Raw genomic sequence first — 23911 nt, forward strand, 5'->3', positions numbered from 1 at the left:
CTTCCCATGGTCTGCCACACAGACCGTGACACCTACACATTAGGAAAATGGATGGATAAAAAAATGAAACCCAAATACACTGATAAAGCCAGACAGGATTACCTGGTTACTGGATACTATATTTAGAAGTGGTTTACAACGAATGTCTCTTTAAGAAGAGGGAAACTTTGTTGTTGAAGAAATAATGTTTAGATGTTAAAGTCGAGTGTTTCTTTGACACATGCACACACCTGACCTCCTCCAAGTACGGCTCTGAGGCTCACTAAAAGTGAACCTGACTTTGACCTTAGCACAGTAATCAGAGCACAATGTTTTAGGGTGAAGTTGACCCTGTAAACACATGTCATTACTATCAAGAGACCTAAACAAAGGACCACAGCTTGCTGCTAGCTCTTTTCAGTGTTCATTTATGGGGTTGCAACCAAAAATTAAATTAACAAAAGAGATAAATACCCTCGGGGCCAAAAGGACTGCAGTGGGATATTTTAGGGGTTACCTACAGCTGGTAACATGGTCAGTTTAAAATGGATGAAAACTTCACATTAGTACATTTTTCTCAGTGCCTTAAACAGGACTTTTATTTGTGTTAGGTAATCACAATGTCAAGTTTATTATGTAAGCAGCAAGTTGTGGGTGGGACACACAAATGCACATGTGCTGTGGACCCTACACTGGAGAGCAGCTCAGTGTTTAGCACACGTGTGTTAGGACGATCATTTTTCTTTGTATGAACTTGTGCTATCGTTGAGTGCAGTATCTGGTGAAGTATCCATTTTTCCTAAATATTGCCACAGGTTTTCACCTTTCAAATCCAAGGAGACACATTAACCTGATTCTAGGTAGAAATGAAATGTACACACCTGTGTGAACATACTGTGCAAAAATAACAATTCCCTGTGACAGTCTGCTTTAGCTAACCACACCTTCTGAAAAATGTAAAATATTATGACTAATAAGTCCTTAGATGATTGGGATGATGGTGTCCAAGTCTGCCCAACGATGCATCAGGCTCACTCGCCAGGCCGGGTGTGTTATTACAGCACAGTCGAGACAAGGGAGCTTAAATCAGCAGAATACCAAAGTAGTTGAATGAATGTGTTTTTATCTGTAGTCATGCTTCAGTTGAGGAAGGGCTTAAGTATCAAGACTGTCTCGTGTGATAGAAGACTGCTCAGCACAGCAGAAATATGATGTAACAGATACCAAGAGGAGCACTTCACAAAGCATCCAGGCAACGACGTCTGAATGTGGAATATCTGTGAATATCTCAATACTTTATTTTATTCAGCTAGATGAATGTATACATAGTATACAATACAAGGGACAACAGTTAAAACAATAATATATGTGCATGAATAATACAAATAACTCTACATTACCACCTTTTAGATGGTGTAACTGGTCCCTCTAAACAAATGGAAAAAAGGTTTCTGTTAAAGGACAGAGTGGATCAAGGACAATGCAAACTTCCAAAAAACCCAAGGTCTGCAATGTGTCGCACATTTGATCATTATGCATGAATTTATGATTCAAAGTAGAGCACAGTACAACAGCTGAACCCTCTGCGGTCTAAGCAATCAGAGGTGACAACTCTAACACTACTTTAGACTAATCTTATGTTTTAAATATTTAATTTAAAGACAAAACTGGCTGTTTTGGAAGAAAGATGTGAACAGTCTTTGATGTGAGTCAGTTAAGGTTATTATTTTCCTCCTTATCTAATTGGCCAGACTTGGGAGACCAAAGTAATAAAATGAACATTTCCATATTGTCATTGTCTAGGGTTGGGATTTGGGTTGGAGCTGTGGTCATTACTAATAACCAATCAGACTCCAGAGGGTTACCGTCTTAGTATCTACTTCTTTGTTTGGAATTTTCACACATTTAACATTCAGAAATTTCAATTTGTAATAAAAGAACTGCCAAAATGCATGTAAGGAATTAATCTGAAAGGCAAACTATACTTCTGTAACACCCCTAAATGGTTTGCTAGTGGTCTGGTGAATATTACGAGGATAATGGCGAGTACAAACATACCAGCACGCCATGGATCAACTCTCTGTTCAACAACACATATTAAAGCTACTTGGAACACCAGGGAGGAAAAACAACAGGAGCTGCTTGGTGGCACATGTGATTCGTTTGTTTCCATAAGCTTCGTCGGGAAAACAAATGTTTCTTTTTGTAAACCACAAAGAATATAATTTAACACTAGAGGAAACTGTCCAAAGTTTTGTGTTATAAATGTAGGCAGATATAATAAATGAGCAAAAAACAACAAAAAAAGCATTTGTTCCCTTCCTGTTGCATGTTGTGTTATATTATTAAACACATTTAATAGTAGACAAAGATAACTGTAAATAGAAAATGCAGTTTAAATAATGATGTGATTTATTAAGGGACAACAAGGACAAAAGCTACCTGGCCTCTTGTGAAAAAGTAAAAACCTAAATATTGGTTGGGCCACACTTGGCAGCAAAAACTGCAATCAAGTGTTTGCACAAACTAACAAAGAGTGTTTGACATTGTTGTGGAGGAATTTTGGCCGACTCTTCAGTTCTTTCAGAATTGTTTTAATTCAGCTACACTGGAGAATTTACGAGCATTAACATCCTGTTTAAGGTCATGCCACAGCATCTCACTCGGATTCAAGTCAAGACATTGACTTCCTGTGTTTCAGGTCATTTTGACTCAAGTGGACTTTGAGGGACCATCTGACAGCCGGACATTCTCCTTCAGGATTTTCTGGTAGAGAGCAGATTTCTTGATTCCATCAATTTTGGCAAAGCAGACCAGACACACTCCCAACACCAAGACTTTTCCTTTTATCAAATGCTGTGTTAGTTTGACACCAAATAATGAGACTTGAACTTTCCAAAAAGTTACATTTTTGTCTCGTCAGTCCAAACAAAGTCTTGGGGATCATCAAGATGTTTCTGGACAATGTGAGACCATCCTTTATGTTCTTTTTGGTCTCCCATGGTTTTCTCCTTCAACTCTCCTTTGGTCTCTTTTATATGGTTGAATCATGAACTGCGAGCTAACTGAGGCCTGCAGTTCTTTAATGTTGTTCTGGGGTCTTTTGTGACCTCCTGTATGACTCACTGACACACTCTTAATTGTGGTGAGCTGGCCACTGCTGGGAAGGTTGATCACTGGTCCAGGTTTTCTCCAATCATGGATAATGGCTGATGACAGATTGTGGTTAATCACAGTTAATTCATGATTTAACGAGAGCGATTTTTCACACAGCTAGGTTTGGATAACTTTTTTCTTAATTAGTGAAACTGTCAATTAAAAACTGCAGTTTGTATCTCTTATTCTCGACTTATTTTTTGCATGCAGTTTTAGTGCTACATTGTCCTGCCATCGTCTCTGAGCTTTCCCATTCTGTGTCAGAAATATATCCAGTTGAGGATGTGGATTCTCAGTAGAAATATATTTATCCTGCTAGATTTTCATCCCATGAATTTCCCCAGGGGACTAAAGAGAAATGTATCATCTCCACAGATAAATGTACAGCATGGCCCATCTGTCAGTGTCTGCAGGCAACCTAAAATGTGAAACCTTGACACCATGTCGAAAGATGCTTGTGTTATATTCCACATTCTTGGCCCCGTGTTGTTAAGCAGTTGCACAAGCGTTTTGTTTTTCATACACAAAGCACTTTCAGGAGATTCTCACAGTGCATTCAGGTCTCATTTTGACTTGGAGGAATTTCTGGAGTGCTGCTTTTACCACTTAACCTTTCTGTTGAGTTCAAATTCACTAATCCCTCTAAGAGCAACTGGAAGCAGCAGCTTGAATGCTTCTTCCCACAAAGTCTGTCACTGAAACATTTCTTAGGCATTTGGGCTGAGGATGACGTCCAGTTTACTTCAAAATTACATTGCTGTCATAACTGTTTTTGACGTAGTGATAACAAAGCAAGACAGTCATGATTTTCTTTTACAATAATGGACTCAATTCAATAATCTTTAAAGGCTTTACTGAGGAAGGAAGCAAACTACAAACTTCTATTGTTTGGTCTGTAAAATGCAGACAAACATAAGGCAGTGGTTTCACGTCGCCAGTTTTGTCTGGTAAACAAGTCAAAATGCTAAATTCACTTAGGAAATGAAGTACATTATTGTACATTTAAAGGTACAGTGGGTACAACTGATTGTTTCTTTTGTGTTCCCTTGTGGTTTGTACTTTATGGAGAGTCTAGTTTTAAACATGTAACTATTATTTTGGGACATATTTAGTGTTTATTTTAACAGGAGGGATGTAGCAACAAAGTGAGGGGAATAATCTGCAGAAAATGGTCTGCGGCCGATTCAAACACAGGCACATTTTGATGTGGGCTGTCTGCTTAACCAGGTGAGCTACAGCCTATTAATTAGGTGTATATTTAGTGTATGCTTATACTGACTAATTGGGAGGACATGAGTGCATCTACAGAAAAGCCAACAGGCAGAAGAACTTTGGCCAACCATCGCCCTCTGATGAAATCAGAATGCATTAAATCTTTAAAAAATAATGAAACCTGTAAAATAATCATTTTAATCTTAGATTTGAAGGTTTTACTGATTTTTCCATTCGGAAAAAGAATGTGTTTACATACTGTGTCCCAGTACTGCAAATCTGGAAGGAGCAGTGGAACCATGTATGCTTTCATGTATAAGAAATGTACTTTTATGGCCCTTTAAAAGATACACAAGTTACCTGGAGGTCCACTATTTAGTCCTAGTTTGTATATTCATGTAGGGGTTACATAAAGGAACACAAATGGAATTTTACTCTATTTCTGAGGGTGAGTGGGGTGAATATTATTGTTACATGTGTATTAGTTCATGAATTTATCAATTCACCATTTCAAGTTTGTACCTGATCTAAAGCCTCCTGGAGGTTAGGGTTTGTCGGTACCAAGCCAGCTTCGGGTTGAGGACAGACATGAAAATCACTCTGTGAGCCGTGTGTCTGTGCAGCTCCCGCAGAGAGCTGTGTTTCACTGTGCTGAGGCTTTGTACCAGCTTACAGGTCTTTGGCAACATAGAAGAAGCAGCTGAACATATGTTGTTGCTCTATGCACAACAGACACACACATTAGAAACAGCATCATACTAATCGACTACATTCACTGTATAGAATATAATTTCAGCTCAGCTCTAAATTATTTTTCTCTCTTACTTTAAAACTCTTACTAATACTTTGGTCATTAATTCAGGAATTCTTTAATTTTTAGCTAACCTCTCATCATCCACCAGGTCACCTGTGAGCCATCCAGAGTGAAAGCAAAACTTTTAACGCAAAATGAACACAGCGGTGGGGGGACGGCCTTTCACTCTGTGACAGGGCTACTACACAGACACACACACACACACACACACACACAGTCAATTTAGAATCGCCAGTTAACCTGTGTGTCCACTGCACAGACACAGGACGCACATCCAAAGCCCACATTTGAACCAATCAGGATCCACCACACCACCATGTCACCCTAATACTTTCTAGATTCTGAGTTTCTGTGCTATTGAAACCAAAAACCGTCGCTAACCCTAAAGAGTCAGATGAGTCACTAATGACCTGGGGATTATTCTGGCCAACACACTGTTTCTTTTTGGAGACATATAAAGCTGACTTATGTGTTTCATTTGTCCATATCAGACAACAGCCCATCATACAAACCAGTAACTTAAAGGAAAACTAACTTGTAGAAACTGCATGGATCAAGGAGGCCTTGAATGTGACATATACAGTACCATGTTTCACATTTTCATCAGTTCCTCAGTATTGAGAGAAGTCCAGCACAAAGGTGAGACATCATCACAGCACAGTAATGATTTTGAGGTCGAATCTTACAAACTTTCCTTTCCTTGCTTTGAGATCTCACCCTGTGCAGGTATACCAAGAAGTTAGGTGTGATCGCTGTCTTTACAAGTCTTTTGAACGTTTCCAACAGCAATTAAAAGTCTTTATGTGCATAACGGAATCTTTCAGTAATGGTCTTTCCACGTCTGGATAAAGCTGTGAGGATGAAGCAGCTCTGCTGCAAACTCCATGTCTTAGAAGGTCTTTTGTATATGCAGGCATCACATCATCCATCCTGGAAGAGGTAGACAAACCACGAGTGAAACCTACCACTGTAGGTTTGACAGTTTGGGAGGGGGCGGTCTCCTTCCTTTCTCTTAGGGAATAAATGTCTGTCCTTTAGACCACGTTGCCCTCTCTGGTGTAGCCCCGTTAGTCACAGTAACAGTCACCTGACACAGCAAAAAAATCATTATCATGCTGATTAGGGCTAAGGTTCACTTGACTGTCGAAGGTAACCCCCCAGGCTGTGCCTGTTCAGCTCTAGCATTGCTTCAGATTGCACAGGTCCAACTCCTGAGGCTTCCTTTTCCCAGAGCAGTGCTCTCTGGGCAGATTCAGGCCATTCTCAGTAATACAGCGCACCGGCCGCCTTTTAAAGCCCCTCCCACATGACTTGGAGCAGTGAGACCAAGTCCCCACATCCCACATGGGACACGGATCCCCGCATGCTCTTACTGACACGGGCCGGTCAGCACCATCACAGTCCACCGCAGGACGTCCATCCACACTCTGGCACTGTACCAGCCTCTTCTGCAGACCACTCCCACAAGTCACTGTGCACGAATCCCATCCACCTGTCACCCAGTGACTCACGGGTCTCTTCCCCATCACCTGCTTCTTAGACTCAATTTTGTTGTTATCAGCCAAGACGCTGTTCTGTGATTTACGACTTTTCTCTTCTTTCCGCAGAGTCTTCTCCTCTTTGCTCTCCTTAGCGATGTAGAAGGAGTAGCGTACTCTGGGAGGAGTCATCTTCCCTACAGAGAGTACCTCCACAGTCAGAGGCTCCTCCAGGGGCCTGGTGGCCTGAAGGATCTCCACAGATGTGGAGGTACCGCTGTAGCGCAGCAGGCTGCCCTTCACCAGCAGGTCACGCTCAACAGCTGACACCACGTAGTTGCCGTTCAGGAGGTACTTGCCGTGGCGGTTCTTCACGGCTAAGTAGTTTTCATCGCTGACCATTCCTCGGTAGCCACGTTGACGGATGTCAATGTTGGACGCTCCAACGGGCAGCACCACCACAAAGTTGTAGCCATGGCTGCAAATGAGAAGGTGTCAAACACTGATGATGTCCAATCAAGTGGTTTTAAATTACAAGTGCCTAAAAAAATATCACTAATACAAACTAATTAGGTCCCAGTGCATAAGACTTGAACAGTTTTGGTCCCATGTGTTAGTGCACAATGCAAAAAACTAAACTTAACACAATGACAGAATCCAGAATAAGACCATGTGCCATTTCTATCAGAACCAGTCTTACCAGTACATCAACTACTCTCTAAACACAAGCTTTCATTTCCTGTTTTCGGGTGCCGAGTATAGCAGAACTTCTTATTTCCAAGTTAGGAGGTGTTTTGTGTTCATGTACAGCGAGTCTTTCAGATTAAATATGGGTTGAAATGTAATATATGATAAAGTTTGTGTCTTTGTTTGAAGCTTTTTATCAAAATCGACACTTTATCTTTATAATTTAATTCCACTTTGCTGATGTACTCAATTTAGAAACATTCTGTCACATGGACTAAACTGTAATCTAAGTAAAACTTGTATGTGGGGATTACTTACACTGGCTTGGTGAACAATCCTGAGACCTTCTTGCAGCCTTGGTTGTCTCCACCACACACGCCACACTTATCAAACTTCCTGTTAGAGTCCAGCTTGCCGTCACAGCCTGCCTTGATGCATTTTCCCTGAACGCACACAGACGTAGTGTCCGGGGAACAGGGTGTCCCATCCACAACCTGCCACATTCACATCATGCATGAATACACAAATCAGAGATCTACCAGCCTTTACAATTAAATAAAGCAGAGCCATAAATCACTACAAACCAAGAAGTTTCCCCAGAGTGATTGCCACTCCGTGTCAGTGAGACGTTGGCTTGTATTTCTGCTGATTTCATAAAAGGTTGCTGACAAGCCACAGCTGTGCAGTGATTCTGTCTCTCCATCTTTGCCTTTTTCACCACTCTATTGATTCTCTGCTGCCACCAAAACATCACCTGTCACTATAAAAACGATGGACGTAACCATTATCTCCCAAACTGTGAATAAGGCGAAGCAGTGACACACCAACCTGAATCTGAAGCACTTTTGAGCTTTCTAACTCAATGCTTCAACTTGCCATCAAGTTTTGACTCTTGACTTCTGAAGTGTTAAATACTGAGGAGTTCAGATTCATTATGAAGCATAATAGTTGATACGCCGGTGTCATGTCTGAGCTCCGTTAGACAGATACAAGCGTGGCAGGACTTTCATTTTGAAATTAACAGCAGCGTAATGAAAGCTGGCAGCGCTGATCTTTGTACTGTGTACAGCCATCACTTATCTTTCATTTAATGAACATAATTCATGTTCTTGAACACATGTTTTTCAGTGTGTTAAGAAAGAGTTGATTGAAACAGATACAATCAGCTTGTTTCCTGAGTGGAACGGTTAAAAATCAGATGCATACCTTTGGAGCAAGGACATAGAAGTACCCGGTCCCATTGGCACGGCAGATGAGCTTGCATTTGTCCTTGGGCGAGATGCCTGAATATTTGGGAACCCAAACCACAGATGAGCCCAGCCGATTGGTGTTCAGGTTTAACCCGTTGAAGGCCTCGCACTGCTCCTCGCGGAAGCTTTTATCTGGAAATGAAGCAACAGTCTCGAATTAGATGGACAACTACAACACTGAAAATTTGGTCCTGCATTTACGTTAGAAGTGAAGAAAATTTTCTAACAGTCCTGACTTTGCTCTAAAACGCGTCTTTTGCAGCCAGGCTGAAAAACAGAGCTAATGGGGTCATGCCATTCTGGCTACATCAGCTTGGTATTTTCAGTATTTTCAGTAGGGATGAGTCAGGATGAGGATTAAGGTGTTTGGTTAAAAGCTTTCTGGGGTAACTTTGACTTGGGTTGCTGGACTATAAACTGCAAAAACAGACAAAACGTTTCAGCACAGACATTGAAGAACATATATATTTTTATTTTATGTAATCTGTGACACTATTTAGGTCTCAGCCTGAAGCAACGTTTGATTACCACTGTAGGCTGTTAAGGTCAGTGTGGCCTAAAGACTAGTTGGAGACCACCTGACAACCACCAGTTGCTAGGGAAAAATCAGTATTCCCCAACTGGTTGGAGACAGTCATTGGCAACCTCTGTAAAACTGATTGCTGGAGCTGCAGCCACACACAACATTGCTGGCGTTTGCTGCTGTTGCTGTGTAAAACTGGTTGCACTGTTGGCTAAGCAGCAGTGAAACTGTGAAGAGTGGGATGCAAATCAGAGATTTAATCTGCCTTCAAATTAAAAGTTGACTGTTTTGCTGGTTTCAGTGGTACGGCACAACTTTTACTTTGAAAGCAAACATTCTCCATTTCTGATTTGTAACACGTTTTCATGTTTCACTGCTGCTCTGTGGTTAATAACTGAGTGCTGACAGACAAAGTGGCATCTTTTATGGAAACTAAAGTTTGGAGGTTGTGTGACTGATTCCACCTGGTGACAGACAGCAACAGGTCAGAGAATACACGTTTTTTCCAGAGTGAATGAGGCTGCCAAAGGGTCCTCGACCAGCCTCTGGGCCTGTGTGAATGAGCTCTAAGTTAGCCAGCTGTTAGTTTGCAGCAGTGCCGTTTTACTTAAAAACCAAAAAACTTTTCATTAATTAAATTATCTTAATGCTTAGCTGACTTTATTTCTCCAGCCACAGAAACTATCATACCAGGTTAGCACTAGCTGGTCCTATAAATGCTGTTGTTTCTGTGCTTATGAAAACTGTTAGCAAGTAAGCTAACAGGAAAATAATGAGGCATTTATACACCACCCTGACTGTTTTTAGACTATCTGGCTAAAACTGAAGAAAATGTTACAAATACCAAACATATATTTAGCATTTTAATCTAACGCTAACCCAGTGGTTCTTAACCTTGTTGGAGGTACTGAACCCCACCAGTTACATATGCGCATTCACTGAACGCCTTTAGTGAAAAATAAAATGTGATTTTTTTCAAATTCAAGACATAGATATGTTTTTTACTGGTGCACAAAATGAGCCGTGCATGTCACGGCGGAGGCTCTGCCGAACCCCTGAGACAGACTCACCGAACCCCTAGGGTTCGATCGAACCCCTAGGGTTCGATCGAACCCAGGTTAAGAACCACTGTGCTAATCTAATTCTTGGATATAGGCTTAAGGAGCCCTCTTTGGGGGATTTATTGCAGGATTTTGCCACCTTCTGTTTGAATTACTTGCCAGCACTGGACAAAAATACCCAGTTATCGCTGCTATGGTTAATTTTGATGGTGAATGGTCCGAGGATCAGCATACCTGTGTCAGGACAATGGCTGAGGTTACAGGAACGGTACTTGACACGAAGGCCGTAGCAGTATTTGCCTCCGTTTTCAGGGACAGGGTTGTTGCACTCTCTTCTGGCCAGCTGAACTCCGCCTCCACAACTCCTGGAACAGTCACCAAATGAACCCCACTTCCCCCACCGACCATCGACCTGAGACAAAAGAGCGAGCAAAGCTGTTCACTAGTCTGTGACAAAAATGCTCGCACACGACAGGATGCTGCTTTCCTTCCACACCCTGTCTCACCTTGATGTGCTCAGTGCTGTTCTTCTCAGAGCAAGCCCCCTGGTAGCAAACCTTGCCGTTGCCACAGCTTGTGCCATCGGCCCAGGGGAAATGTCGAGTTTGGCAGACCAGCTGTCCTCGGGCCTTCCCCGTGCACCACAGCTTGGAGCAGGGCTGCATGTAGGGGCAGGGTTTGGAGCTGGGGCCAAATGCAAGCTCGCACTGACGGTGCAGGCTGTAGCTGGAGCCGGGCAGGTTGTCTGGCAGTGTGAGCTGCTTCTGAGGCTGGTCCAGCAGACAGTCTCCTGCAGAAACACACCAAGAGTAACAGCAAAGCTTTATTCGTGGAGTGATCCGTTTCTTTAAATAGCTACACTAATCAATATTATTACAAAAGGAGAAATGCCTTATTTGAATGTAGGTGGTGCTGATTGAGAAAAAACAGTTATGTAGTTTATCTATGCACTAACGAGTGTTTGTGGCTGTTCACTGACCTCACTGTTTCTTACACCCTTGAATGTTTTGGTTCAGTCTCTTTGCTCTCATCATTTTGTGCAGCAGCAGGAAATGTTTGCACTACACTACATCACCCACCCAGTACCAAACAAAGTCTGCAGTTAGTAGACGAACACTTTGCAGCTAAAAAGCCAAATGGGATGAGGAATGTGAGGCGGTGGAGAGCAAACACAGAACAGATGAAAGAAATGTAAATTGAGCACTTGTGTTTATCAGGTGGAAAGAAGCATGGCTGTCAATGAATTCAAACATTTCAGCATTGATTGTTGTCGGTCCTCTTTTCTCAGAGTCTGGTCATAGTTGAAAAACAGCTACGACATGAAAGTTGAGTGGATGTCACGGAGGATTAGAAGAAACACAGTTTAAATGTACAAAACTGTATGGAGTCTAAACGTGTTTAAAAAAGGAAACAGGCCCTGCCAAAGCCAGTCTGCCTGCACGGTGACGCTGTTCTTTAAGCTTCTGTTCACAGCCACGTATTAACCAGATTTTTCTTTGCAAAAACCTTGTCTATATTTCTCCCTTTGCAAGTGATGGCCTGACGTGACCTTTATTCTCCATGGAAACATCGAGTTCAGTTTTTGGCGTCGTCACATAGCCATGGACGGGACATTGGGATTTCAACCAGGTTTGCTTGGATGATGCTTCCTGTCACCTGAACCTGTGAAAACTCATTTGAGGTCACTGAGCTTCATCAGTCAGTGGAAATTTAATTGAAAATGTAACCAGTGTACGTTCACCTCATGCATTCATTTTGATTTGTTTTATGTGACACTGACACTGAGGTACATTTAGGTACGTTCATGTAAGATCCTGGCAGAGGGATAAACAATGATGCACGTTTAACATTGGTAATATCGGACTTAAACCTGCAGCATCAAAGCCTATGGAAAGACAGGCACTGCTTGAACTTATAAATAATGTGTGAACAAGCAGAGTGCATGAGACGGTGCAGACACCTGATCATGTTTAGTTTAAGCTAATGACTCAGTACTGTTAGCTTGTTCAGGTTCATTTGCTTGTTTTAGGAACAGCAGTTGTTGGTAGCTGGAGATTGGGGTGATATAACAAATTAGTACATTTAATGATTTCACTAACAGTCACCCTCAGGGTCAGACTGAAAAGGAAAAGTTCAGCCTCTGGTTTAATGAATTTTGGATGGTTAATCACTCTGTTTGGTGTATTTTTAATACAGAATAGAACAAATGTATATTGCCATTATAACAGAGTGTTACAGTGTAAAAGCGTTCTGCTTCTCTACTGTACGCGAGAACATACGTATAAAATAAACTGAGAGAAAGGTAAACGTGGGTCGCTCATACAGAATAATAGTGGAAAAGGAAAATATTACATTTTATTATAAAACAATAATATAATATAGAATCTGTATTTTTAATGTGTGAGCTGTACCTCCTCCAAGAAGGCAGGAGGAAAGAACAGGTGATGTTCACAGTGAGTGGGGTCCTTTGTAAAACAGCTGGAGTCAGTGGGGAGCTGTGACGCCGTCACCACCTGCTGTGGATTCTTGTTCCCTGTAAGCAGCTGGTCAACCTCAGCACATGGCAGCAGGTCAGGAGTGTTGAAGGCTGAGAGAAGTTGAGTCAGCAGGTGTTGATGCAGATGATGTCTTCGAATGTGACGATCTGTTGTGAAGATACTCACACCTACCACATATTCCCTCTCTGCCTCCTCTCTGTGCACGCAGAGGACCGAGAGCTCAGTGCGCTCTGAGTTTCCACTCCACTGTTTCTGTTTCCCCGTTAGGTCCAGGTTATTGTGACAGCACTAGTCTGTCAGATGCTGTTTCGCTGTTCAGGAAGGCCTGAAAGAAGGTTAGTCTTATTGGAGCTTGTAGGACTATGATGACCTCAGTCTACTGATGGCACTGGGTGTTTTGGCTGCAGGACAGCCGGCAGCTTGTAGATAGTACATAGACATAATGTGTTTCCTTATCCGAAGAGCGTAGGAGGAAGTTTATGAAACCGTGTGCGAGGTTACAACTTCAGAATTGAATAGCCGTGCCTGCTGTAGCAAGAATGTCCACCTGTGTTCTCTAATATCAAGTAATATTCCATAATAAATGTATCTATATCATACTTTTCATCCCCATCTCCTTGACAGTTATTGTTACATTAAGGTAAACTTGGAATCATCATATATTCCATAACATATGAGAAATGTCCTCGGCTCTCTTGATCCATGGCCTCACCGAGGTATCTTCATGATGACTTTATGGTCTCATTCGCTAATTTAAGGTCTTCAAATCCTGCGTGGGTCCTCTCCAGGTACTCCGGCGTCTCCCCACGATCCAAAGACGTGCACTTAGTGGTGATTCTACATAGCACAGGGTGCACCTCTCACCTCATGATTGATAGCTGGTGTAGCGTTCAGCACCCCACCCCATAAGGAGAAGAGGATGGGTGAACATTACATTACTTTTACATACACTCAGTGGTTTTCTCTGATTCTGGCTCAAATCTTTAAAATGTTGTAAAAAAAACAAAAAACAAACTCATCTAAAGAATAATATATGAAAACCACAGCAAACAGAACCCAGACTGTAAATCAACAGAATCAAGATGGGACATCCACCATGTCTCATACTGATGTCTGACCGGCAGATGACACAAATCACTCTGTTAGCTTGTCATTTAGAAATTTGCTCTTGGCTAGAAATGAAGAAACTGAGTGATCCGTCAGAAATACAAGATTTCTAGACAAGGATCCAGAATTTTAACTTCACGTATATCAATTAAGTACAACTTTATTATCAAATCTGAACTTACGACAACTTAACGTCATATATGAATGAAATATTGTGGCCTTGCCTCGGCTGTTTGTCAGTCATGTAAAACAACAGTTAGTCCACATCAAGCCTCAGCGTTCGGCCTGACGACAGGTTAGTTCAGTTTTTTTACCTCGATCACATTAGGGGGGCGTGCTAAGTCATCAAAAACCACTAAAATGTTGTCTCTGGATTGACAAATAATATTTATATAAAATTCTCTATAACAACATCTTTATAGTTTGCAAAGTCATTTGACTAATTACTCATATAAAACAGTGACGTGTGCAGTTTTACCTTTTAAAAATGGGCTGGTTCTAACTAAACACTTTTTACTCTAGTGATAAACTTGCTTTAGATAAATTGCTATGACTTTTTAGAATAAAAGGATATAATTGTGAGGCACAGTTTAATAACTGAATCCAAATGACTGAAAACATGTTAGATAGAAATATAATTTGGCGTGAAATCAAACAGAAATTACAGGCTTATCGACAAAAAAAACGATTTTGTGGGTACAGTTAGATTGCTACCAGCTGAGAGCTGGATGACGAAGCCTGAACATAATTAGAGGTTAATCCGAGTCCAGAAACATAAACAGGAAGTGTTTACTAACCGTGACCTCTGTCCAGGAACTCAGTAATGATGGCTGCACTGCACACAGACCAGGGTCGGATCCTGTCTATCTGAATCAGTGTGGGAGACATCATGTGGTTGTCCTTTAGTTTCCCAAATACCTCCTCACATGCCTTCACATTGTCGTGGGGCATGTTGAAAACGTGGCCTGAGGGAAAACAGTGGGAAGAGGAGGATTCGTTTTGGTTCTGTTTTCAGTAAAACATGAGCGCAATGAGTTAGTGTGGAGATAAAGAGAAATACAAACATATTAATGGAAAGAGAATCCATTTACATTCACACAGCAGCTCTACTCAGTCACATCTGAAGCTGATGTCAGGAATATAGCACAGCATACATCCTGACAAGGACTTTATTTCCACATGAAATCATTACATTCCCTAAATACAAACAGTGCTTTCCAAAATAAAAAAAGAAACATAAACTGTGGTTTTAATGCGGTCGTTCATGAGAGCGGATCATTTCAAGGGGGAAATTGTGTAATTACTTAACATATATGAGGACAGTGTAAACCAATGCCTCTCCTGGGCCTCTCGGGTTACTCGTGCATCTGGTTTCAGGCTAAAGCCCTCTGTTTTTTAACAGGCTTCTCAGCGGTCACTCAGTCTCAGGAGTTTGTAAAAGTTTGTGCAGTTTAATGCCACCTATTACCAGTGTTGCCAACTCCTCAGTAAGGAAAATCGCTATTGGCTGTCCTAAAAGTCGCTAGAAGTCGCTAAATGACGTCATCACCTAATTTGCATAATTGGTCACGCTAATGTAATTGTTGTTGGAGAGAGAAATAACATCGTGGAAGAGACATAAAGTGAGTAAAAAACGTCCTAAGTGCATTTAGAGTTTATTTAGAACTACAAATTAAATTTCTTTTAGCAATTATTGTTTTTTTAATGTCACAATTCCAACCCTGCTCCTTCACCCGGGCTTGGACCGCAAAAGTGACCAAATAGGCACTCTGGTGGAGTTACTTTGTGTGTGTGTGTTTATAAGTAGTTTTAAACCTTGTGATCCACAAAACAGCATAAGAGTAAAAGATTAAAAGAAGAACTGACTGCGTTACAGCACCCGCTGCTTGTTGAGAGTAAAAGCGATACGCGCTTTCACGTCTTTTTTTAGCGACTTTTTATAGAAAAAAAGTCGCTAGGGGGTCTGAAAACTCGCTAAATATAGCGACAAAGTCGCTAAGTTGGCAACACTGCCTATTACTAAACATTAAGGCAGCAGGCGGAGAAGAATTACTTATTTATTTTTTCATTAGGAGTCACAGATTTACGCTGGTAATTTAGCTAGCTAATAGGCTGTTCACAAATACTGGAGGAATTTTAGAAAATGAAATTATTATGTTACACAAAATACATTAAAACTAGAATTTCATATAACCTGGTAACTGTGATGTCAGAATAAAAACATAATCCAGTTTCTCTCCAAGAGTACAAACGAACTGTTGTTTGTAGGTTGCGTAAGAGGCTAAGCTAACGAGGCTAACCTGGCTACAGCCAGTCTAACTTAGCTTAGCACAAAAAAGAACTGGGGGCAGGGCTAACAGCTAGCTATCAGTGTCAAAGTGTACTTAGTAACAGTACTTAGTAGAGTTTGGATAAAGCAGGCGAGCCATTCCCAGTATCTTCATATCTTTATGCTAAATTGCTTGCTCTAGCTAATAGCTAACTCACAGACACGACAGTGGTATGAATCTGCTCGTGTCACTCCAGAAGATTTCCGTGTCACTTCCACTCCAAATGTTCGGAGAGACCCCTGAACAATAGTTTATGTATGTAGTTTACAATTAGCAGCCACTGCTGGACATACCAGTAATATTTACTGTGCTTACGTGTCCCTTTTCCTTTCCACAGACTGGCTGGACTGTTAAAGATGTTGCTTTATGATATCAAATGAAATAGTTGAGATTTTTCACAGCTGCCATTTGCAGCTGCCAGAATACAAAGTTACATGGTGCGGCTGCTCGGTGAAACTGCTGCTTTTGATTGTAAGAATACTGATTTTCAAACACAGCATCCAATGAATGCAATTAAATCATTTGAAAGATTGAAACCCACCAGTCCTCCAGGATCAAGACCAAGAACCACAACCATACAATTCATCATGAAAATAATAAGTCCCACAGGCCAGGCTAGTCTGTACACTGATTATGCACATACAAGTTTGTCAAACCCCAAATAAAACAGTCATTCTGTGATCGCGTTTGGTTTAGCATGAGTATGAGAGGTATAATGTGAGAAAACTTCTGACCAAGTTCATGAGCAGTTGTGAAGGCAGAGGGTAAGCCGTCATCCTCGATGACGGAGCAGCTCCTCTTCGGGTCGCACATGGTCCCAACATCAGCCATCCCCAGCGTATCGCAGGTTGTGGCTCCACAAAGATCCTGGTGACACAGAGACAAATGTGTGCTTCTTTATTCTCATTGGAAGCCTGAAAAATCAGATTGGACTCGGGCCATGTTCCAAACATGCTATGAGCCCTGAGCAACACATTGAACAGACCATGAAAGGAACTAATTCAAAGCATGTGGGAGTGTGGTTTGCTTATTCCCTGTTCTTAAAATATATTGAAGCAGAGGGTTGGGGGAGATGGGCTGCCACAGATTTCCTCTTTGTGTTTCTGTACAGAGGTAAGAATATACCTCCCGCACAGCGCAGAGTGGAATAAATCCACAGGAATCTATCTGGCTGTGTTCATCGCAAAGTCTGTTCCCATCTACTCTCTGCTTACATTCATCCATTCTTAATTTACAGAACAGTTAAAAGTAAATTGTTGGTTTTATTTGAACATGTGATGTTTTTATACTGATAAGAATCAGTCTGTTGTTTTATTTGTTGTCTGAGTGCCTTTATTAAATATATATTTGTCCTGATATGCCCTGTTGTACCCTGTGTACAACAATATAGAGAAAACCTGTAGTTTCGGAGCACCCAAATGCCACCAAGTACAGGTTTTTCCCAAATGTATCCAAAAAAATACAGACAGTACTTTAACCTACACTTGATGTAAACTTCACAACACTCCTTCAAAGTGGTATTCAGAGTAAAACAGTCTGCTGCACCAGGACTGAACACTTGCTGGTAGTCGTGTGCCTTTATGGTGGCCACTGGTTCTAGAAAAGTAATTTGATTGAATTGCAAAAGTGTAATGATTCTATTTAACTGCATGGAAGTTGTATAGAGGAGTCATCTGTACTCAGTAAGGAGCTGATAAATCCTTGGAGTGTGGAGACGGACAAAACTTCCAAAACCAGGATTATCCCCACACCTGTGCCCACATTTACAGCTGTGGTATTATCTTCTAGCTATGCTGTTAATGTAGTTTGAGAACAGGGAGGACAGATTCGGGGGCTGACTCGTGTTTTTGTCCAAACTGAAACATTTCAACAAGTGTTGGATTGGTTTGCATGTGTGACACTGAGGGTCCCCAGAGGAGCTCTCCTTTGGATTTCAGTCATCTCCTAAATCTTTTTGTAGCACCAATGTGCAAAGATTCAACATCGAGTATCAAAGGTGTTTATGTTCCTTCCAGAAGAACAGTAATGTGTTGCTTCATAAGGTGCCGGCCTTGCTATAACCACCAGTGGATCAAATTCTGGAAATGGTCATTGCTTTGATTTATGGCTGTGTTTATATAAAACTGGCGTTCCCATCAGCCTCAGGTGTATACTGTGCTTGTTGTTAACAAATGTCAGCGTTACAAAGTGATGAGTTATACAATGTGTTTTTTCAAGTGATCGGCTGAAGGAAAAGGAAAGTCCCTTAAGGATTTGGAAAGTATCTTTCTCCCTCTGCCTCAGTGGGATGCAGCTGCTGAGCAGGATGTATCCAAACTTACAGCTGTGTCAGTGAGTATGTTGAAGTTAGCTAGCGAGACAGCAGACAGGTTGGACTGTGCATTTTGGAGTGATTTGCATTAATCTTCGCAGTTGCATTGATCTTGAGGTCTGGGATATGTGGTAGACCATATCCCAGCATCCTCCTCTCTCACACCAACCCTTTGCATGTCCTCCTTCACTATTTCTATAAAACTCCTCTTTCTCTTTTACTCACTACGAAATGTGGAGCTTCCTTGCAGCTCTACAATCAACATTCTTTGTTGAACATACCTACGATCCGTCCTCTGCACTTGTCCATCTCAGGTTTGCCTCTCTTTGTCTACAAACACTTCTGTCACACATCACATCACAGCTCATGAGCATAATGTAAACCTTCCCTTTACAAATCAACCCTGACACTCGTCCCACCGACTCCACCCTGCACTGTCTTACTTCTGCTTTCATTCATCTTCTCTCCAGAGCATTCCTCCATTTCCCCATGCTATCTTCCATCTGCTTCCTTCTCTCACTACAGATTCCAGCTTCGTCCGCAAACATCATAATCCACAGAGACTCCTGACCTCATCCGTTAGCTGGTCTTTCCCCGCTGCCAACAAAGCGAGCCTCAGAGTCAGTCCTTATAGTGTACCACAGTTCTGGCACATTCTAAGTCCCCATGGCTGGGCTACCACCACAGCTCAGAAACCACACTAGCTAGGTTTCAACTAAAACTGTCCCTCTGAGAGACATTACTAAGCTTGTTGCTGGTTATTTGTTGTGGCTATGGTGTTGTGGTTAACCACATTTACCTAATACAAACCTGTTCTTAGCACAGCCAGAGCTAAATACATTAGCCAATAGGCTAACTCTATCTGTGCAGTCTAACCAACGTGTCCACGCTAACACTGTTTATTTTTGATAACTTAGTAACATGACAAGTCACAGATTATAATGTAACAACTCACTATCAACACTAAGTGACACTAACAAATACAAACAGACTAGTGAACCATTACGTTTTCACCGCTTATATCCACATTAGTCTTTGACTTTAGCTCAGAGCATCGCTGCACACACCGCACGTGCTTGGTGTTCAACATTACAGCAAAATGTATTTTCCCACTGAACTTGTTCTTGGAATAATGGCCACGATTCAACGATTATCAGTAATTTTGTAGCAAAGTTCTGTCACGAGGCTCACTGAAAAGGTTTCTTTGTGTCTCGCACTTCTTTAGTCTTTGCTTCATTATGTCAGGTCAGGAATGATTTGTAGCAAAGTGGCTTTCATGTACCTGTGTGTTCCAAGTAAATATGAAGACAGCTGAAAATGAACTTGTTAACCCAGTGTTGGCCCAGTAAGGCTCTAAACACATACTGCCAACCATGTGTATTCCACACATCTTAGACTTCATAACCTATTACATTATTTTTTCCAATGCAGCAGCTGGAGTCACTGTGCCCTACAAGGACAACTGCACTGGACCTGGACTTTCCCATATATAACAGTGCACAGTGTGATTAAGGGATGTTTCCCAACACTGGAACAATTTTTCATTCTTTTTGACGTAAATGTTTCTGTATGTTGCTACGTGTTAAACAAAGGAGGCCGACGTGTATCAGACGGTCAGCCAAAGTGGACCTAATGGAAAAATGACCCCCGATAATGAGCAGGCATCGAAGAGGGAGAGACGGAGAAGAATTACCAGCCAGTGTTTACAGCTCTGGTGACCACATGGGATTATCTGACAGCTGTGAACAGGCTGAACTCTTCAGACAGTGCCAACTTACATCAGCTTGAATAAATGAGCGAGTCACTGGAATTCTAGCTGGATTCTTACTGAGTTTTTGATATTATGAAGATGGCCACTACAGGCAGATAGTAATCCAGTTCTTATTCAGCTGAAGCAGATAGAGGTGAGGTCTTTCATGGAAAGAACTGGCTCAGCTGGTCTTTTCCATTGATGCACTGCAGCAGCCAGCAGAAAAGGGGACTCGCAGAGCTGTGCAAGTCCTCTTCCTTTAACTCACTGGGATGTAGCTGCACCAATACTGAGTCTACTGATCGCTAGTGATGGGTAAAACGTGGCTTTGTGAAACAATGGAACATTCAAATCAGCCGTGCAGGAATTATAACAAGTCTCCACAGTGACACTGGCCATTTGTGTTATTATCACATCTTGATAACGATAGTCTGTGACACAGAGCCACAGACAAGCATTGTTGCTGCCACTACTGCTGCTGCTGAGGATTACTCTTAAGGTCTCTGGGAGTTTGCATTGTCATCAGGCTTGCTCTACGCTCTAACAATCAAACCTAGAAGCAACAAGTAAGCCACCTTTTAAAACTGGGGTGAAACACATGACGACCTTAATTAGCTGTGGTCGTGTGAAATGGGTGTTTGAAACCCTGCGGTGCTGGAAAGTCAGTATCAAACTACTGGTTACAGACTCAGGGCCCCTAGTATATTTTTATCACCCACTAAAGACATACTAATCAAATAGTTATAAAGACATAAAACAACCACAGAAATGCAAAACAGCTCAAAAAAGCTGTGTAACAATTACAAGGAGGTGGAGAAACACTAAATCCCTGCAAAGAGACAGCTTCAAACAGCAATGCAAAGAAAAAAGACACAGAGACGTAGCGTCAATATAAAGAGACATGAAGTAAAAACAAAACAAACAGAGACATGAAACGGCCTCAAACAATCAAAAACAACTGCAAAGGAGAGCAAAGTACTATGAAAGATACTACAAAACTCAAAGCAACCTGATGTCCAAAAGAACAGCGATGAGGCCCAACGACCACAAAGACGTGTAAATGACTACAGAGATACAAACGACCCCAACAAAAACTCACTGTGTGACGTAAACAGACGCAAAAATACAAAGAGACAATCAAAACATTAATCAACTACAAACATATGCTAAACAACCTGAGACAGACACACAATGATTACATCAATGGTCTCAAACTTACATGAGCTGTGAGCCACTGCTGGCACTGTCGTCTCATTGGACGGACACTTTATGGTCAAGTAGTACAAAAACAAAGAGATAAACAAGAAAACACCCACAAATATTTCCTAAAATGTTTTTTTTTTTTTTTTTTTTAAATTTCAAATATTGTACAACAAGACAAAACTGCAAACTCACTGATAACTAACTGAAGCCTTTCATTGAACAAACAAACACATGGGTCCTCTCTGTCTGTGCACACGTGGCAGCAGTGCTGCTCTCATTGTGTTCGTGTTTAACAAAATCAAACTGCAGACATGAGTTTGTGAGTCTGTCACTAAGCTAACACAGCGTCAGCATGTTTCTGCTCTCTGCTCATATCGCCTTCATATTAAATAATTTTTGGCTTTTTAAAGAACTTATTTTAACATTGCACTCGACAGCAAACAAAAAAGTCACTTCAAGGGACAATCTGCATTATATTTCTTCACGTCAGCAAGTAGGGCTGACGTGAGCCACAAGGGGCCCCCGGGCCACGAGTTTGAGACCCCTGGATGACACAATGCATCTACTTCAGCTGCAGCTCTGTTTAAGTCTTGATGTCTAAGTGGACGGGGGGGCCCTGTATGTGTTTGTGCCCAGGCTCCAGGATCTGATCATCCGTCCATGAGTGCAGCACCAACACGAAGCATCTCTAATGCAGCTCTGGCTCTTTGACCTACCTGTTTAGTGAACAGAATGGCTGTGTCCCAGTACTCAGGGTGCTTGTCACTGTGTTTATTTAACTTCTTCTGCCAAGAGCAGAAGTTGCGCAGAGTCAGAGCAGCATTACTGGAAACCTTCGGTCCCTTGTCGTCGTCGTTTATCACCATGAAGCCCACCACCACTACATTTATGGAGTTGAGGATGCTGGGGTGCTTGTAAAGCCTGGCTGCTACTGACATGAGGGTCAGAACGTAATGCTTTAGGCCATCCCCGTGAAATTTAGCCATAGATTCATCTGCCACAACCAGCACCTCCACAAACCTGGGGACAGCGGCGAACCTTTTAGACCTCCCCAAGGAATTGAGCACAGTCTCGGTTAAGCCGTCCGTCTCCAATTCTCTCATGTACTTGTATCTCTCCAGGGAGACGGTGAAGTTGGTGTCAGGTGGAACTCCACACCTGCTGGTGAAGTTTCCAGCTGAGTGCGCTGTGCGTCTGCGGCGGCGGATGATATGTGTCCTGTCAAAGGAGTTTCCACGCACAGAAGCGGCCCCTGCGTCTTCAGCCTCGGTCTGGCTAATAAAATATTCCATGCCATTATAGAAGAATCCCCCCTGCAGGCCTTTGCACAGGCTCAGCGCGGCAAAGGAGTCGGGATCTCCGTTGACATCGCCGGAGTAGAAGCATTCCCTGAATTCAGAGCCTGCAAAGGCGTCGGGTGCCGTGGAGTGGATGTGCGGCGAAACACTCCTGGCTGCAAGGAAACTCGAATCTGGAGACAGATGGAGGTAAAAATCCTCTCTGAATGCACGAAGTCTAAACACGATCTCATCTTCATTCATCTGCTCGGCGCGCCGGTGCAAATACACTCCGGGCTTTTTCTGACTCAGGCGAACAGGTCTGCAGAAATCGACCTCCATGCAATGCGTCACCTTCAAATAAAGTAAGAACTGCGTAAAAAGAAGGAAAGAACTGCTCGGCATCGCCATCTCTGCTCCCACTCGGGACAGTCCGCAGTTCCACTTCAGCTGCGGTGCGTTTGCATGCAGCAAGAAGTTGTGCGCAATGGCACCGAGCTCAGCCCGTGCGTCTTTAAAAAGCCTATGTACTCGCGCGTCCTCCCAGCTGCTTTCCCATCTTGCACCGTTTCCTGTTTGCACGCGAACGTCTCTGAGCTGCTCAGCTTTAAAGTCGCTCTAAACTCGAGCATCGCTGTCAAACAGAAATCTGAGTGCGTGTGCAGGACGGAGCTCATTGGTCAGGCTGTCCGCTTTGTGCTGCAGAGCGCAGCCACTTGTAGCTCTCCGAATATTATTGTTGCCGTACAGCATGAGCGACATGAGCATCATCCCCACGCAGTCTGCTGAGACCACTCTGAATCAGACACGTTTCAGAAGAGCACACAGAGTTTCACTTGATCACAAATAGACAGACTGATAAATGTTGGTCATGAATTTTATTCTCATCAAAACATCAAGCAGAATCATTTACATGATATCACTGGATTAACTAATAACGTGTATGTCACTTTAATGTTGCAGCTGGAGGTGATCTGAGTGACTTCAGTACTGCTGGGTCAGTACAAGACCATTGAATCTGTAATTTAATAAAGTACAGTAGTAAGTGTACAAAGTTACCACGTTGGGGGCAGGGAGGATGGGCTCCAGCCGCTGGCCTCTGTTGTGTTCGGCAAAAACACTGAAAACTTATTTGACAGAGATTGATTGATTTGGGAACGAAGGCCAAAACCCTCCTAGAATCAAGTGATGACACTGAGGAGGCCATCATGAAAGCAATGACTCTAATTTTAATGAATGTTCAACATTACAGAGTACCACATGTCTCCAGCTTCT

At 42.2% G+C, this 23911-nt stretch overlaps 1 protein-coding gene across 1 annotated transcript; it reads right to left on the reverse strand.

The window, feature by feature from the left end:
• Positions 1 to 1259: 1259 nt before the first annotated feature.
• On the reverse strand, positions 1260 to 23203 carry LOC116321802 (A disintegrin and metalloproteinase with thrombospondin motifs 15). Its single transcript, XM_031741753.2, has 8 exons — positions 22076 to 23203; positions 16830 to 16962; positions 14563 to 14730; positions 10667 to 10950; positions 10395 to 10572; positions 8533 to 8708; positions 7645 to 7820; positions 1260 to 7117 (listed from the first exon to the last, which is right to left on the reverse strand). Exons 1-8 carry the CDS (start codon positions 23045 to 23047, stop codon positions 6340 to 6342), a joined length of 2865 nt encoding a protein of 954 aa, XP_031597613.2. The 5' UTR covers positions 23048 to 23203; the 3' UTR covers positions 1260 to 6339.
• Between the last annotated feature and the right edge of the window lie 708 nt (positions 23204 to 23911).

This window comes from Oreochromis aureus, linkage group 14 (assembly GCF_013358895.1).
Source record: "Oreochromis aureus strain Israel breed Guangdong linkage group 14, ZZ_aureus, whole genome shotgun sequence".
In the NCBI taxonomy this organism is placed as follows: Eukaryota; Metazoa; Chordata; class Actinopteri; order Cichliformes; family Cichlidae; genus Oreochromis; species Oreochromis aureus.